We start from the raw sequence: 18,475 nt of genomic DNA, 5'->3' as shown, positions 1-18,475 counted from the left end.
AAAACTGTCAGTGCTATCTCTGTTCTCCTGTGACCTGTCAGTCCAACCCTGCAGCTCCTCTCTGATCAGGGCACGAGGTTGGCCAATATGTCACATAAAATGTGTTCTGTTACTCTGATCATGGTTGGTAGTTTGATGCTTGTTTGTCTTAAGGTGGTTCAGGAGGTCAGCTTGAAATGATGGTTGTTTATGAACTTAGTGATGGGAGAAAATGATGATAAAATTCTTAAAAGATAGATAAAGGCCACATAAAGCAATTCATGGTAAGAGTAATAGTTATACAGATTATAGTCTAAGGCAAAGATTTTCAACCTTTTTTTATCTCATGACACACATAAACTAATTATTAAAATTCTGCAGCACACCAAAAGATACACTTTTTGCCGATCTGACAAAAAAAAAAAGGTATAATTTTGATTCATTCACACCAGACAGCTATTATTGTGTTAGCTTTTGTCATTTTTTTTTTAAGTTTAACAGTCTAACAGCAAAGAAGTCAGTGCCCCTAACTAAATAGTCAGGCATTAAAAATTCTTGCAGCTGAAAAAAATCGCTGGTCTAATAAGATCTTTGGAGCAATGTTTCTGCAGGCTAATTGCTCCAGGCTTAAACAGGGAAATACTTATCTTAGAGTCCTTTATCAAGATGCATCTGAATGCTGTTTGCATCAGGCCTGATGACTACATTAGAAAATTGCTAAAAATGTGTGGTTTCACCTTTTTCAGCTACCATCTATATTTTGAGCCCTGTCATTTCAGCATTTCAATTTCTGCATATATACTTCAGGAAAGAAAACCCCAAACTAATATTTTATGTATATGGGGCAACTTTTGTTTTCCCCCCAGACACAGCATATTTAATCAATTCTAAGACCTTAATACCTCTGAAACTGGAATATAATAAACACTAAGCATTCTTTTTCACATTTTAAAATCTCCAAAATCAAAATGTGTTTCATGAAACTATTACAACATTTAAGCAGAAATGGTAATCAGACAGAATCTCCTGTGTGAAAGTACGGTGACTATGAAACATGCAAGGAAAAGAATTTTGATATGGTTGGCAAATACTCTCTTAGAGGGAGAGAAGAGTGAGAATTGGGAGTAGTGGGGCCAGGCTGCGAAGAGCCTTCCTTGTCTTTTTTTTTTTTTTTTTTTTTTGTATTTTTCTGAAGTGAGAAACGGGGAGGCAGAGACAGACTCCTGCATGCGCCCGACTGGGATCCACCCGGCAAGCCCACCAGGGGGCGATGCTCTGCCCATCTGGGGCATTGCTCTGTTTCAGCCAGAGCCATTCTAGTGCCTGAGGCTGAGGCCATGGAGCCATCCTCAGCTCCCAGGGCCAATTTTGTTCCAAAGGAGCCTTGGCTGCAGGAGGGGAAGAAAAAGAGAGAGAAAGGAGAGAGGGAATGGTGGAGAAGCAGATGAGTGCTTGTCCTGTGTGTGTAGGGCAACTTTTTAAATTAATTTGAGGCCATCACTAAATTGTTCTGGGTCAGTCAGTACCAGGCTTGGCATGATAAAGGTATAGGTAAACTTTTAAGATATCTAAAATAGATTAGAATTTTATTTTTAAAGTCACTGGCTGGTTGGCTTAGTGGTAGAACATTGGCATGGTGTTTGGATGTCCTGTGTTTGATTTCTGGTCAGGGCACACAGGAGAAGCACCCATCAGCTTCTCCACCCTTCCCCCTCTCCCTTCTATCCCTCTCTCTTCCTCTCCTGCACCCAAGGCTCAGTTGAAGCAAGATGGCCCCAGGTGCTGAGGATGGCTCCAGGGCCCAGCCTCAGGCGCTAACATAGCTTGGTTGAGGAGCAATAGTACAACGGCCCCAGATGGGCAGAGCATCACCCCATGGGGGCTTGCTGGGTGGATCCCGGTCAGGGCGCTTGCTGGAATCTGTCTTTCTGCCTCCCACTTCTCACTTAGGAAAAAATAAATAAAACTGCTTTTCAGTTTTTTCATTTGAACCTGTAGGACTAATGGACAAAATTGATTTGTTATGCTAGAATAAACCTGGACTCTAGGATAATGTGCTTCACATTTCTCCCCAAATTGTACTAGGTGGAGTTGCTGTCTCGGATTTCCCTGAGATGCGGCATGAAGGCCTATCTTGGCTTCCTTCTGTGGGCCACTGTAGACATGGCTAGGCCACGCAAACCTACCCTGTTGTCATAGCAGTCAGGGTCGGCCCCTTCAGCACAGCAGGTTTTTGTCAAGGAGACAACTTCCTTCACAAGATGGCTGATCTGTTCAAATGTTCCACTGGGAAATTTTCTGCTGTATAGGACCATTGCTCTGAAGGAGAAATAAAGTCAATATATGAATTAGAATTTATCTTTTCCCATAGTTGTTCATTTAAAATATAAAAATCTGTTTAGTTTTTTTTAAAGGAATATTGCCCATGTTTTCTTGACTAATGAAAGGAATATGAGGTTGCTGTTTAGTTTTTGCTTGAGGCAAATCGATCTGGTAAAGAATAGATTTGGACTTGAGGGTTCCATCAGACCAGCCTCCTGTTCTTTCCTCTCCTCCCTAAATGAATCTGCTCTGTACTGTTGCCTCTGCCAGTCCTTGCATGTACTATTTGCATTTTAATTTACCTTAGAAAACTATGCTTATTCTCTTTTGACTCATTAATAAACATACCAGTAACAAAATGTTTTTAATTAATTATTTTTCTTTAAGTGAGGAAAGGGGAGATAGAGAGACAGACTCCTGTATATGCCCTAACTGTGATCCTCCCAGCAACTACCGTCTGGGGCCATTGCTCAAATAAACTGAGTTATTTTTAGTGTCTGACCAAGTGAGCTATCCTCAGTTCCTGGGGCCACTGGCTGAGGGAGGGGAAGAGGGAGAGAAGAGGGAGTGGGAAGGGGAGAGCAGCAGATGGTCATTTCTTTTGTGTGCCCTGACTGGGAATCAAACCTGGGACATTCAGCCTGACCTGTGGTGGCGCAGTGGATAAAGCGTAGACCTGGAAATGCTGAGGTCGCCGGTTTGAAACCCTGGGCTTGCCTGGTCAAGGCACATATGGGAGTTGATGCTTCCAGCTCCTCCCCCCTGTCTCTCTCTCCTCTCTCTCTCTCTGTCTCTCTCTCTCTCCTCTCTAAAATGAATAAATAAAAATTAAAAAAAGAAAAACCTGGGACATTCATACACTGAGCCAATGCTCTATCCCCTGAGCAAACTGGCCAGGGCCCAGCAACAAATTCTTAGACCAAAATAACTATATAGTTCAGTGAGAATCTTTGGGTGTCCTCCATTTGCCTGACTCTTCTGCCTACATTGACCCTGGGCTCTATCCTGTGAATCTTAGCAGAAATCTGTTTAGCCCTTCAGGCTGAACTGAAGTTACCTTATATGCAGTATCATTCAAGGTCAAGTAACCAAGAGGGTGCTTCTACCTTATACTTACAAAGATGTGAAGTCATCTGTTCCGAGATTGGCGAGTTCCTTGCAGACTTTATCCTTCTCATAATCTCGGCCTAGGAACCAATAAATAGGAAATTTTGTACCTATTATCTTTTAATGAATGTTGCATTAAAGGCGCAGGTATAAAGGGTTCTTCACAGGACTTATCTATGGTGAAACTAACATTTTCTGTATGCAATTCCATTTTTTGGTGCCTTCCTAGCTGTTTTATAAAAATGGATCCGAATTTTATGGTGTGCTATAAATGTTAATGGACAGCAGAAAAAAAGTGAACTGATACTGAAAGTAAACAAATCAAATGATCTATCCCAACTGGTGGTTTAGAACCTTGTTGATGTGATAGTCATTCTCTTGGGTCCCACCTTTATAATAACGTTAACATGGGACATTTTGTCCCTCATTTCTTTATCTTGGTTTTACATAAAGCCGTGAAAGGAACAAGAACAAAAAACTAAACAGAAAGTATGTCTACCTTGTGAAGTGAAGAGCTGGATCCACTTATGCAGGTCTCTAAAGGGAGTGTGTGCGGACTGTTCTTTTACCCATCTCTGGACGCTATCGGAAAGCTATGAATTCAGCTGGTGAAAAAGATGAAAATTAAGCAAAATGTTTTGGAGATTGGCACTGTGGTGGATTTGGGAAACGGGGGGAGCACTTCCCCTCATTTCAAGTGTAGTGAAAGCGACATCAAGGAAAACACTCAGAGACTTTGATAGGTGACCCTTGGAGTCTGGGGTACAGTGGAGAGGTGTTTGACTCAGACTAGAGAATTCTAATGGGTTAAGGGGTGGACTCCGTGGTCTGTGGTCTGAGGCAACAGAGGAGAGGGCTGTGACAGGAAGCTGTGCTGTGGCTTGTGGACCTGCCATGGCTCAGGCAGGAGAACCAGCTGGCCTGGAGTCGTCTTACGCGCTTCCCCCACCCGCGACGGTTCCCCAGAGGGCGGTGGGCCGCCAACAGCGGGACGCCCCTGTGCAGAGGCGGGATGTGTGAAAATCAGAGGGCCAGAGGAAAGCCTTAAGGTGCCGGCTAGATGTGAGAGACCTCTAGGAATGCTGAGAAAGAGATCTCCAAAGAAGCCACATTAAAAAAGAATCGGCACTGAGCATCTTTCAAAACCAGAGGAAACGGCACTAGCTCACTAAGCTGCCCACTAACTTAGGTTTTGCTGCCGCTTTCCCCTTCAGCAGGATTCTTCCTTCCCTGGGCCCACAGACAGGGTGGAAGGAGAAGAGAGAGGGCAGAGAAAAAGAGAGGGAAGTGTACATATTCCCTTTCACCCCGCAGGTAACAGGACTGATGTGGCTTGATCCTGGGGAATAGCTTCACCTTTAAGAGCATTTACAAATTTTTGACTGTTAAACACAAATCGATATTCCCATGACTGTTATGAGTTGGTCATTTTGAGGCTCAAAGGGACCAGAGGCCTTTAATTTGAGAGTGACCAGAAAAATCACAGACCTTTCTCTTCAGTCCACTCAAGAGACTGGGAAGAGCTAGTTTGCTCAGGAGGAGGGCGGTTTTCTATTGCTCGTGAGACCCACTCGTTCCAGACACCTGTTATGTATGCGGTGGGCTGGACACCCGGAAGGGAGCCAGTCTTCTTTCTTCCCTCATGTGTCATCTATGCAAATAAGTTTAGAAAATTTTCCAACACTGTACAGTGCTCTATCTTTCAAAAAAAAATGTAAGAAGTATATAAATGGCTCAGTTTCTGTTCTGAGATAAGTGGTTTTAACCTTGAGTGACTTATCTGCCTGGCTTTGAATATTAGAAAATTCATCTCAGGTGGTGGCAATTGCTGTCATGCCTTTTAACACCCAAAATGCCCTCGCCTCCCTAACAGTTACAGTGCTGTGGAAGAGTGATTTTACAGCAATGAGGGGAGAAATTGTTGTTCTGTGGTTTGGAGTAAAGGATGCTGGTGGTTGGATTCAGGCTAGAGAGGCTTTATTTTTTCTTCTTATAAAATAGATCCTCAGTAGGATTTGTTCGTTTTGCTGGGGAAAACTACCTGTAGAGGAAGCCGCTGCACCTTATGTCTTTCAGGGAGACAACTCAAAGTATAGCACTAAGATGCAGAGTCAGAATTAAGGGCAAAGACATTTTTAAGCAGCACTTTGTAATAAGGGACCAATTCAAATACCATTAAAATTACAAAGAAGAGCCCATAGAAGAGTTCAGATCTCACCTTATCCTGGAAACTAGGACAAACACAGTAGGACTGATAAAGTTAACAGTCAGTAGAGTACAAAAAACCACTCACAGCAAACCTCTGTTATATCTGAGAACTTTCAAATCTAGCACACTTCCTGGAATTTATTGACTAGTTTATATGATTGGATATTGTCTCAGTTTCAAAAGGTCAAAATAAGGTAGAAAATTTCCACTAATCATTAATGGTATTTTGTGAGACTGGAGATTAGACTATGGGGGGGGGGGGTAAAGAGCTGTAACCTTAGGATGTCTACGGAGGTGTTTTACGTTGCTCCTGAGGGAGAGCTAGGGAAAACTGCTGGGAGGAGATCTTGGTTCAATGCAAGAACTTGACTGTCATCCTGTCTAAATATTAACTAAAATGATGAACAGCTTCTTGGAGAAGTGAATTTGTTTTGTCACTGGAAATATTCAAATGGAGATTAAATAGCCATATATATGAAAGAGTCCTGATTTTAGTACAAGATTCTATCCCCTACCCTTTATGACCACTTCCAAAGGATTACAAAATAATCCCTTTTAGAAGTAGTAAGAAATTATATAGAACCTTCTCCCCCCTCCCCAAAGCTTACTATGTTTACAAAACATTGCTGTAATAGAAATGCCTTTTCTCTTTTTAATACACAGGAGCTAACTTTGTTTAACAAAATCTCCCTATAAAACTGCAGAGGTTATTTTTGTTAATACTGTTTATGGTGATTACTCGATGACATTCAGAGTTAGAAGCGTGTATTCATATGAGGGACTTCAGATGAACATTTTAAGAACTAATTTGTTTCTAGCCTTTCAGATTCAGATTTCTCACTTCAGCAAAAAAGGTGGTTTCATTCCACGTGTTACAGAAATGTGTGAGTACATTTGAAATAGTGTAAATGGCCACTACAGATTATCCCTTGTTCAACAGCTTTAATTAAATCAACTACACCTATACTTGTGTTTGCACCGATATGTTAGAATCCACAGGTGTTATGTAGTGCTTTAGCGAGAATGCAAAGTTATTAGAGAAAAACGGAAAGCTTGATTGACTACGTAAAACTTAAAATGGTTTTGAAACCGTTTTTACTGGAACAATTAACCTTGAGCATGACAGAAGCAAGGAAGAAACTGAAAAGATGGCTTTGAGAAAATTCAGAATGTGAATAGGAGGGTAAAACTGCGCTTGCAAAGCTGACCTGCAGAGGAGGCTGTTGCACCGTGCAACTTGCAGATGGACTACTTGAAATGTCTTTCTGATTTTTAAAAAATTCATTTATTCATTTATTCAAAGAGAACATATACAGCTTACAAGCCTAGACAAATGTATTAATAATCATTTCCTCACCTTCCAACAGCCAATAAATGCTGAAGTTAATTTGCAGTGTGATTATTATAAATTGATTTCTCTCTCCATAGAATACTGCTTAATACATTTTTTTTCATTCCAGTTGAGCCTACTTTGGTTTATACAATTAAATTCCATCTTGAGTGCATTATAAATGACATACTCTGTTCTTTAATGGGCCATGTGGTTATGAAGAGGGTGATCTGGACTTTGACATGGCCCTAGTAAATATTGGCATAATCTTAGTGACACGGTGACCTCTGAGCACTAAATGTTTACAAGTTTCATGAACAGACTTTTTGCTTTTTGCAATAGCATGTCTCATTTCTATCCGTATTGCAAAACATTCTGGTAAGTGGCATCTAGGTCTGGATTTAAAAAAACAATTGGTTTACTTTTGGAAAACCTTTAGTGTTTCATGTAACTCACCTCTCCCAACACAGCTGACAGTGTCCATTTGTACACGCAGCAGGCATTTCTAGAAGACTTACTCTGTGTTAGGCCTTGGGCTCAGTAGTGACTATGTAAATGGGGAGCAAAATGACACATCCCTGCCATCATGAAACTTCCTATTTGTTGGGGATAGACAATAAGATACTTACTGTTTTGGTACAAACTTTACAAAGGTATTTTGAATGCTTTAACTATTGTCATTCTAATACCAACACAGTCCCCTAGAAAAGCTGTTTGTATACCAAGAGCAACTGATGAACCCTAAATAACATTGAATTGAATACATGTCTATACAGAATGCTAGTAGTTGTCTTAAATTACTGTTTTCCAATTGTGTTCTGAAGAATCTGGGGTTTTAAAGCTCTGTTGGGCATTTTGTATTTTTGCAATTTAATTTCTTTGGCATTTTTATTTCTATCCTACACAGACAGGTTCAGCTACATCACAAAAGGTCAGAAGATTTGTTTTTGCTTCTTTTAAAAAACTATCTTTTAAGATTATTGTCTCAGTGCTTATTCAGATACTCAGACTACATTTTGGTGGCTTCAGAGTAATGGTTTTACTTGCGAAATTAAACACTGATGGGCTGGTTTATGAAGCTGACCTGATTATTGGAGATAATGAAAATTATGACTGTATCACTGAAAACACTGTCAAAGAAAAAGTGGCAATCAAATGAACATTTATTCTATTTTGAGGCTTTTTTTTGTTTCATCTTTATTGATGTTTTAAATCCTAATATGAAACATTAATCTGGTTTTTCATATGGATATTGATGTTTGCAGGCAGGGGTGGAATTTTCTGAGTTTGCATCAATGGGAAGAAATGAAATACTTTATATACTAAATCTAGAGATCTAGATGACATCTGCAAATTAATCTAGAAGAAATTAAACGACCTCTTAATATGCAATCAGTGAAACAAATTAGGCTTTTTTTTTAGAACTTGATTTTTTTTTAAATAATAAGAAATACAGGGCAAATGAGTCAGATGCCCAGAAATTACAGTTGCAATAATGGCCTAGTTGTCACTCAAACTAATGTCTGTGGGTCTGCCATGGGTAGTTGTCTACAGAGACGATACAATCACCCAAGTCCTAAAGGAGGCAGTCTTCTTCCATGCATCTCATTCCCTCCTGTTCCCTTCATAAATTGGACTCTTTGTCACCAATAAGTGCATTTGCAGGGGTGAAAATAAGGGAGCAAGTGTCCTTCTTTCACCCTTGAGATGGGTGCAGGTGATGTCCCCTGAATCCTTACTTGGAAGCTTAGAATGCATTGCAGGGCTTAGTTTTTAAAGCAATATAAAAATAAGTAATATCATGATAATGGTTCACATTTGAGTACCAACAACTAGGCAGGTGCTATTCCAAATATTGTATCAATACATATCATCTCAATCACAAAAATTTTATAAGATCCGTAGTTACATTGTTTTTACTATAGTATTTAATTCACAATTTTGTATGTCACTTTAAGAACTTCATCTCTGCATTTAAATTGTTTCTATGGAATAATTGTGTTAACTTCCAAATAAGCAAACAACATTAACTTTTTAAGCATATTTTGTCTCTGAGTTTGAGAATTAGTATTATTCTGTTTATGGTATTGAAAGGTACTTTATTATTCCTGTCCTTCTGAAATTTTAATTTATAATTACTAGTTTTGGAAAAGTTTATTTCCTCTTTATATCCCCCCTCCCCTTTTAAAATAAGCTTTCAGGGATTGTTAAACCTTGCAAATCAAAAGGTGACCAGGTTGGCCCAAAGTCTCAGTCCAGTGCTTTGGTCTTTATATAGACAGGGACATATAGTCATACCCACTAGGCATTTGCTTAGAAAGGAGGCCAATGCTAATTGTTTCTTTTAAGCAAAATTGTCTTACTTTCTATAAAAATTCTGTTAGTGCAAAGATCATATTTTTAGGTCCTGCATGCCTGGTAGAATTCAGGATACACATGAATTTTCAAACAGCCAATTTATTAAACATTTATTATAAAATCTGAAGAGATAATGAAAGGCAAAGTCCTAATTCCATAGTGTACACATTTGAGGTGATATAAACAGGAAGTAGTGATAATTCTGCTTCCTTGGCTAGTTATGGGGATCTTGCACGATACCACCACACCAGCGGTGTCATTGGCTAGTTATGCACTCTAGCTCTTAATTAAAATATTCAGAAAATATTGTACACAGATAATTTTCTTTTCCTATCAATCTACACAAAATGGCTATTAAAATTGCATGATTTCCATCTATACAGTTAACCCAATGGCAAGGATGTATTATATACATTTATCACTATCTGTCTCCATTATTATACATGATCTTTGTCAAGATCTCTTAAGACATTTAAATGCATTTTTAAGTCCAACAGTTTACCACAATGGCATTATTTTGTAAATGGAATCTTCTTTTTAAATGTTAGTGATCATTCTTCTGTATTATTAATAATACTATTTGTATAAACATTTTACAAGGCCAAAACAATTCTTTAGTGCGTAATTGTTATGCTGAAGTGCTAACAACCTTTTTTCCTTAATGGAATATAATTTTATAATTACTAAGTCCCAGAGAGAAACAGAAGACTCATTATTGGACAATATCCAAGACACTAAGGACGGCAAACTCTCATGTCCTTGGATCTAGGAACTGCATAACTTAACATTTGATCCATGTGAAGAAAGAAAAATGCCCAGCGTTGTTTCCATGGTTCTAGTCAAAAATGGGCAATCATAATTATCTCCAGGCCATTGTTGTTGCCTTGTTAAAATCTGGCCCAATTGTCTCATCTACTCTGGTGAACCTAAAAATCTAGGTTTTTGTATGAATTCTTCAGATTTTAAATGTTGACGACAGATGAAGTTAAACTTCAAAGGCACTTTGCTGGTCCTTAACTATGAAGGCCAAAGAAAACATACCCTGGGAGGCTGTGTTTTATGATTTAATAATGAGATCCTGGATCCGGGCTACTTAGTTTTGAATCCCTGCTAGTAGTGAGACCAAGGGCAAGTTTCTTATCTTCTCTGTTCCTCCTTGGTCTTCTCATTTGTAAAATGGATACAATTGTATCTTGTATGATTGTTGTGAGGATTAAATTGGTTAGTATATGTAAAATGCTTAGAACAATGCCTGCCCCTTCCACAGCAAACAGCAAATATTTGTCAATTATTACTATTAGCTAAGTCAAGTGGGTTTGTGACTATTGTTGCACATATACATGGGATAAATTCCTATTGACCATATGCCAGGAACAAGGTCCCATACAAAAGAAAACTCTAAAGCCATGGATACAGTGGTGGGATTCAGCCAGTTTGCACTGGTTTGGCAGAACCAATACCTAATTTTTTGTTGAGTACAGCAAACCAGTTATTAAAGTGGCACTTGTAATCAGGGTTCACTTTAAGGTGGGCGCCTGGGCAGCCCCCCAATGTGTAAATCACAAATTTACATTCCTTACTCTTTTTTAACATTCATCTGTGCAACAGTGTATTCTAAGCACCCATAGTAATGTTCATTCTGTCCATGGGTGAAAAAAATTTGATGGAACTATGCTTCTAATATTTATTCATTTCATAAAACTCATTATACCTTTTATGAAATACTACATTTTAATTCCCTCACATTTGTTACTTCAGTAAACAAACATATAACATAAAGAGAAAAAGTACCAAACAACCAAGGGGTGACAAGTTGTCATTGGAAATATCTTAAATAACGATTTTATTGTTTTTGGACAAGTATTATTTAATATTTTTTCATTAATATTTTACAACTCTTTCTATAACATAATCTAGTTTTGTGTATCATTTAAGTGTTATATGCATGAAATAATAAACTACTTCTCAGTATATCTTTTTTTATACTTAAAAGCATCATTAGGGCAGAGAACTGGTTGCTAAATTATTTTTGTCCCACCACTGCACAAATACTTAAGGAAAGGAAGTCTGAGAGCAGAGATAAGTGTACAACACCAATATTGATCATTGCCGTAGAAAAGAAGGAAACAAAGCACTATGAAATTTTAGAATGGAAGACGGCTTTCATGAAAGGAGCTATACTTGAAGTGGACCATGAATTATGGGTAGGGTTTCAACAGGAGTAAATTAATTAGGAGAGGAATTTTAAGTGGAAGGACAGCAGGAAGATACATCTGAAGTTGGAAAATCACAAGTCATATCTAGAGGATAATGACTAGACCAATAAAGAAACTAGAGTACGGCACTTAAACTCAGAGAAACTTGATAGTCAAATTTTCTCTTATTTTTTAAGGTAATGGGTTATCTGTTGAACTATATTCATATAGGGGAATGACCAGCTCACAGCTGTATCACAGAAGAGTAATCTTGGGTTTAATAAGACTGTTCTGTGCTATATGTTAATATATATAAAAAAATTCTTAGTACATTTCCTGCCTAACATCTGGTAAACATGTAATAAATATTAACAGCTCTTCTTATAGTAAAATCCAGTCATAAAATGTAGTATCAGATTTTTATATATCATTGTGGTATGGATGTATTATTTCTTCCAGTCTTCATCTCTGGTGGTGGGTTACATTATTCCTGTTCAGAAGAATTTGAAACAGAAGTAAAAATAGAAAACTTCTAGGTAGCAGGGAAATTAGTTGATATGTAATCCCATCATCTCCTGGACAACTCTCCCTGGATCTGGCTGATAAAATGGTTGTCTGTCTACAGTGAGATGCCTTGTGTCAATGCTCCTTTTCTTCAGGAAGTCCCTGCCAGCCACAAGACCTAGAAACATATTGTATCACATTTCTATTGCTACTGTAACAAGTTTAGTGGCTTAAACCAAATAGATTTTAGTACCTTACTGTTCTATTGGGTAGTCAGGCACAGGTCTTGATGGGCTAAAATCAATGTGTCAGCCAGGCTGTGTTCCTCCTGAGAACTCTAAGGGAAAATCAATTTTCTTGCCTTTTTTACCTTCTAGAAGTGGCCTACGCTCCTTGGCTCCAGGCCTCTTCTTTCATCTTCTAAGCTGGCAACTTTACGTTTCTCTGTGCCCTTTCTCTTCAGTCACAACTTGCTCCCTCTGACCCTCCTCCACTTTCGTCTTTCGCCTCAAAGACTGTTGTGACTACATTGGTCCCATCCAGATAAACTGGCTATTTTTCTACTTTATGGTCAGTTTATTAGCCACCTTTATTCCAGCTGCAACCTTAACTCACTTTTGCAATGTGTCCTAACCTATTCATAGTTTCTGGACATTAGGATGTAGACATTTTTGGAGGAACCTCATTCTGCCTACCACGCACTCATTAATATTTAAGACAAAGGTCACACCCAAAATCAGGTGACTCTGAACACAGATTAGAAGTGGGATGAATTCGTATCAGACAGCCTGCTCCCTGGAATCCCACCAGCCAGCTGCACAGGCTGAACCTGCATTTCAGTAATCTCACAAGGGTACTCTTGATTTTAAAAATGTAATCGATTCATTTATGGACTCCATTTGTCATATTATTTCAATTTTTAAATTGTATTTTAATAATGTGGATTGGTTGGGCAAGAGATGGGAGAAAGGGATTAGGTTAGAAAGCCATTATAATATCCAGGTAACGAGGAACAGGGCTTGGATGAGGACCATGTATGAAAATGTCAGTGGAAACAGGTTTGAGAGGTGGTGCTCGCAGTCCTGGAGCACCAGGCATGTGCAGGAGGTGAAAGGGAGAAGCAAAAGGGTTTGAGGAGGTTTTTACAGTAGAATGCTATGCACAAAGCTGATCTGGTTCAAGGTTGAAATTTATAAAATGTGGAAATGATTGAATATGGATAATAAAAATAAATTTAAAAATTCAAAAGTGCTCTACATATTTGAGCATAAATGATTCATCTGTATGGTATCAGGTAAAAAGAGAAGTTACAATATAGAGCCATTTTTGTGGGATAGCAATGAACTGGTGTATGGACCAGCTATGGATAATCCATGGTAGGCAGCATGAATTTCACTCAGTCCCCACTTCATCGGTGCTAGTGACTGGTTATTTCTCTTATACTTGGTCTTGAGTGAAAGATTCTTATTTGAGGTATCTCAAAAAGAGGCAGCAAAGCAGTGATAACATTGTCTTTGTAAACCTAAGTCATTGGCATAAAACTCTGGTTCTGCCAAAATTCTACATTTATTTATTTATTTATTTATTTATTTATTTATTACTTATTTATTCTTCTTTTGCAAGTGAGAGTAGGGGAGATAGAGAGACAGACTCTTGCATATGCCCCAACTGGAATCCACCTAGCAACTCCCATTTGGGGCTGATGCTCTGCCCATCTGGGGCCATGCTTGCAATGGAGCTATTTTTAGCACTTGAGGTAGAGGCTCAATGGGGCCATCCTCAGCAGCCAGGGCCAACTTGCTTGAAGCATTTGAACCATGGCTGTGGGAGGAGAAGAGAGAGAAAGAGAAAGGGAGAGAGAGAAGGGAGAAGGGGAGGGCTGGAGAAGTAGATGGTCAGTTCTCTTATGTGCCCTGACTGGGAATTGAACCTGGGACGTCCACATGCTGGGCCGATGCTCTACCACTGAGCCAGCCTGCCAGGGCCACATTCTAAATTTTAATTTGTTATAAAAAACAAATGAACAGCTTGTGATAAGGTAAGATGATGAATGCTAAAAAAATAATAAAAGCATAGTAAGGGGATAGAAGAAAACATGGAATAGTAGGTGTTATTTGAGATAAATTAAGTAAGGACTCCTTCTCTATATGTGAACTTGAAGCAGACACCTGAAGCAAGTGAAGAAGGGAGCCAATTGGATGTTGGCAGTGGTCTAAGAGGAGGGAGGAGCTCATGCAAAGCCCCACAGTGCAGAGTACATAGAGTGTGGTGGCCAGTGTGGCTGGAGCAGTGAACGGGGGAAAATTGGAGAAAAGAAAGGATAGCAGTGGGCAGAATAAAGTTAGGTGACTGTAAATACTGGTGGAAAGCATAATCAATTCTTTTTAAGGATTTCTCCATCTCCTTCCTATAGAGATTAATCTTGTGGCTTTTTAAAGAATATGCACACTAACCCCTATTCCACACACATGATGATGAGTGCATGCCTGGCATCGCACCTCCCAACAATGATGTGTGACATTGTTATTGATTTCCAGGGACGTTAATGTTGTCTTTGATGGTAAAGTTAACTACCTCTCTGGCTTCAGCTCTTTTTCCTGCCGGCTCTTGTCTAAGCCTCTTACATGCTTTTACCCCAGTTTTTTTGTGAACATGGATCAAGCCATGCTTGTTCCCAGCTCAGGACTTTAGCACCTGAGGTTCTTCTGCTTGAAACTCACTTATAGATCTTTACATTGGCTGTCTTCTTTTTGCCATGTGGTTCTCACATTCTATGCACCTCCTCAATAACCATTATGTAGGTTTTGCAGAAAGTTTATAAAAGTATTTTGGAAAATGGAGAGGCAATCTACTTGTTCTAAATTACTTCTTTCTGGCATTAGTATAGCTATGGTCCTGAATCAAACTAGGGCAACTTGATATTTCAAGTGGTTTCTGATGTAGGAGTGGGCAACTCTTAGAAAAGAGAAACTGGGTGTTTTGGTGGTGGCTTGGGAGACTGGGTTAACCCACACTGTCTAGGCATGTTTTGAAAGGCAAATGGAAGGAAAATTAGCTCACTCACAAACCCAAAGGAGACTTTCTTGCTTTTTGGTATTGTATTTAGTAATATATATATAATATATATACATTTATCTATATAGTATATATATTAGTGATATATATATTCATTCAATATATATATTACTACAATATATTTTTTACAATATATATTAATACTATATATATTACTACAATATATATATTCATACTATATATATATTGAATGAAATGCTTAAAGCAAAAATAAAAATGTTCATAGTAAATACCCTGTTCTTGCCAACGGCTCTTATAAACTGCAATGATTTATTTCTTATTAGTGTTATTTTCTTGGCAACTGTATAGCTGTATCATCAGCCTTTGTTGCTGTTTTGGGGGGAGAGAAGAAGATATATTATAGATTATTGTTCTGTTCATCTCAGTCCTGGGGCAAGAAGCCAAGTGAAGGTAATTGGCAAATACTAACATTTTGTCTTTCAATGGGTAAAGTGGGTGTTTTCTTATGGCACCATCTAGATTTAGCATTCTCTCCCCAGATGTACTAAAGGGTTTGAGAACGATATCCCCAGTGCTGTTTGACAGGAGAGGACTGGCCCAACTGGAGCTGCTGTTCAGCTGAGCTTCAGCAGTATCCATTTGAGACTTGACCTTGTCCAAAGAACACTTCCATAAGGTAAATAGGCAATTTAGGAAAAAACTAATATGTTTGGGAAACTCTGGGTTAAGTAAGATTTCTTTTTTGTAGGACTTCTCAGAACCTTTAGGGAAACAACTGTGTTGGTTGTATGAACCAACCAAGGACTAATGTATGTCTTATATCTTAAATGTGTTTGGCCATAAAACCTTCTTTTCCAAGATGAGTCTTGAGTGAGATATACTTTAGAAAAGACAAATGCTATAGGTGGTCTGTTAGCCGTCTGGACTGTAACAGGCAGGGAGAACTGCAGCTCTAACCAATCCCCACCATCCCAGGTTCTCTCAACTCCTTTAATCCCTACACTTTGTAACTTCCTGGCCAGAGGGCACATGCACTGCTTCCAGGTACATCACTGACTCGGTATTTGGGTTATACTCAGCTATTACAGAATAGAGGACTGATGGGTCAGGACCACTATTCTCAAATACTGAAAGTTTATTACTTACAAAGGTATTTTATATGCTCAAGGAATATCATCAGACATATTGGGTAACTTAGAGTTCATTGTGAAGTTTAGACCTTCAAGTGAGCTCACTGGAGTTTCTTAAGCATTCATTTTGTCAGAGACAGAGAATGCTGAAGGGTGTTAAAGTAGAGGTTGCAGAGCACTGTTATTCCTCAGAGGACACTGTAACTTTTTGAGGTGCGGGCAATGTGTACTTACTGAATCAGCAGTCCAAAGGGGTGACTCATGTCCCACATTATAACATATAATTCTTTAATTCTTGTACCAAGCCATTATTGGATTTCCTGGTTTGAACATCCCGATAGAAACCTGCTACAGTAGGACTGATCAGGTTCAGATCTACCCCAGAAAAATTCTTGGGCAAATGAGTAAGCTTTAGGAGTTTCTTGGGTTGAGGCCTATTCAGAGGTCTCATAAGGGATACAATGTATTTTACTTATTTATACCCCAACATAGCTCAGACTTTATAGTCTTACATAAAGATCCATAGTTTACTTAAGAATCTATTGGTGAATGAGACAAAATTTTAAATACTTTGAATGACAAAAGTAAAATTAAAAAAAAAGTGGATATAGAAAGAATAAAGTAGGAGTAAGATTATTCATTTCACATTTAATACTAATAATTCTTGGGCTATACACATTTTATTCCATAGGTTAAATAACTTACTAATATGAATACTAATGTATTACTTGGGAGACACTAAATGAAAATAATTTCTCAGAGCAGAATGAACGCAGACTCCCTTAGAAGCATTAGCACATTATTCAGAAATGTGAATAGAAACTGATTATAAATTTTAAGCTTGGGAAATTCCCGTAAATCTGTTTACTATGTATAATTTCAACTTGTTTCATTTAAAAAGATTTTTAAACATTGCTAAAAGATAAAGACACTATTTGAAGAATAATTTTAATAAAACATAGCTCAATTATCTTTTTTTCCCCTTTTTTTTCAAGTGAAAGGAGGGGAAATAGAGAGATAGACTCCCGCATGCACCCCAGCTGGGATCCACCTGGCAACCCACGTGTGGGGCCAATGTTCTATCTATCTGGGGCCATGCTTGTAACCAACTATTTTTAGTGCTTGAGGTGGAGGCTCCATGGAGCCATTCTCAGTGCTTGGGGCTGATGTGCTTGGACCAATTGAGCCATGGCCATGGGAGAGGAAGAGAGAGAGAGTGAGAGTAGGGGGAGAGGGAGGGGTGAAGAAGATCACTTCCCTTGTGTGCCCTAACTAGAAATTGAACCCAGGACATCCACACGCTGGGTCAGTGCTCTACCACTGAGTCAACTGGCCAGGGCTCAATTATCTTTTAATAATCATGTTTCATAATTATTAAATTCTTTTATATGTGATATTCTAGAAACTACAACACATTTTCAAATGTTACAGGTACAGGATTTCTTTAAGAGACTCAACAAAATCTCAGTGGACCTCATGTGTTATTGATATGGTATATTATGCTTTCAGTGGCTATAAATTTGAAGTCTAAAATAAAAAATTCTCAGTGGTGGATCACAACCTCCATTTACATTATCTTCTAACAACTGAAAAATTTTCAATTTCAAAACATTCTCCCCAGGTCTTGGTTATCAAAAAAGAAGGGAAGGATAATTGACAAATTATATAATTTTTCTTTCTTTCATGAGAGTTTCTTGATTTCTTAGCTGTTCCAGTTGAAAACTACATGTGACAGTTCAGCTCAGATTAATCCCTCTTTGAATCTTTCTTCACTCTTTAAGATATTCCCTAATTATTCTGTTTTTCACCTTTTGAATAATTTTTTAAAACGGTGACAGGAAATTAGGCTAGTAAGAGTTCTTGTAAGCGGTCACACTGCTGGAGGTCTTACCTCTCTCTAGAGCATGCGCAAACGCTACAGCAAGCAGGAGAACCAGAGCCCTCTTCATGTTTCTGCCGGCAAGTCTCGCAGCACCCCTGTTTCCTGCCAGTCACCTAGGAAAAAGTGCAGCCAAAAGTCATCGGTTCCCTTTTACTGAGCTTCCTGACTATGAACTAATCAATCATTAATCTCTATACAGAAGAGGGGGCAGTCATCCTTGGCCCACAGAGATAAAATTATATCAATCAAGGTAAACAGACATCCTGGGGAAAATGTAACAAATCGAGGAGATTTTAATCATTAACTTTGTCAAACAGCAAAAGAGTCAGGGTATACATAGGTTATTTTCCACTGCTGCCTCTTACTAGAATTTAGTTAATGTATTGGTGGGTACATTTTACCCCTTCTTTATAGGGATGCGTGT

At 38.6% G+C, this 18,475-nt stretch overlaps 1 protein-coding gene across 1 annotated transcript in view; it reads right to left on the bottom strand.

Annotated features, from left to right (window-relative positions):
* The window catches only part of GC (GC vitamin D binding protein), a 42,810-nt gene extending 24,590 nt beyond the window's left edge, over positions 1 to 18,220 (bottom strand). The window contains exons 1-3 of the mRNA XM_066280768.1: positions 18,061 to 18,220; positions 3,419 to 3,488; positions 2,166 to 2,298 (exon numbers count right to left, since the gene is read on the bottom strand). Of these exons, the coding sequence (XP_066136865.1) occupies positions 2,166 to 2,298; positions 3,419 to 3,488; positions 18,061 to 18,118 (261 nt within the window). The 5' untranslated portion in view covers positions 18,119 to 18,220. The remainder of the gene's footprint in view (positions 1 to 2,165; positions 2,299 to 3,418; positions 3,489 to 18,060) is intronic.
* Between the last annotated feature and the right edge of the window lie 255 nt (positions 18,221 to 18,475).

Source organism: Saccopteryx bilineata, chromosome 5, assembly GCF_036850765.1.
Source record: "Saccopteryx bilineata isolate mSacBil1 chromosome 5, mSacBil1_pri_phased_curated, whole genome shotgun sequence".
Classification (NCBI taxonomy): domain Eukaryota; kingdom Metazoa; phylum Chordata; class Mammalia; order Chiroptera; family Emballonuridae; genus Saccopteryx; species Saccopteryx bilineata.
The sequence above is the reverse complement of the archived record's forward strand: the minus strand, read 5'-3'. Positions and strand labels throughout refer to the sequence as shown.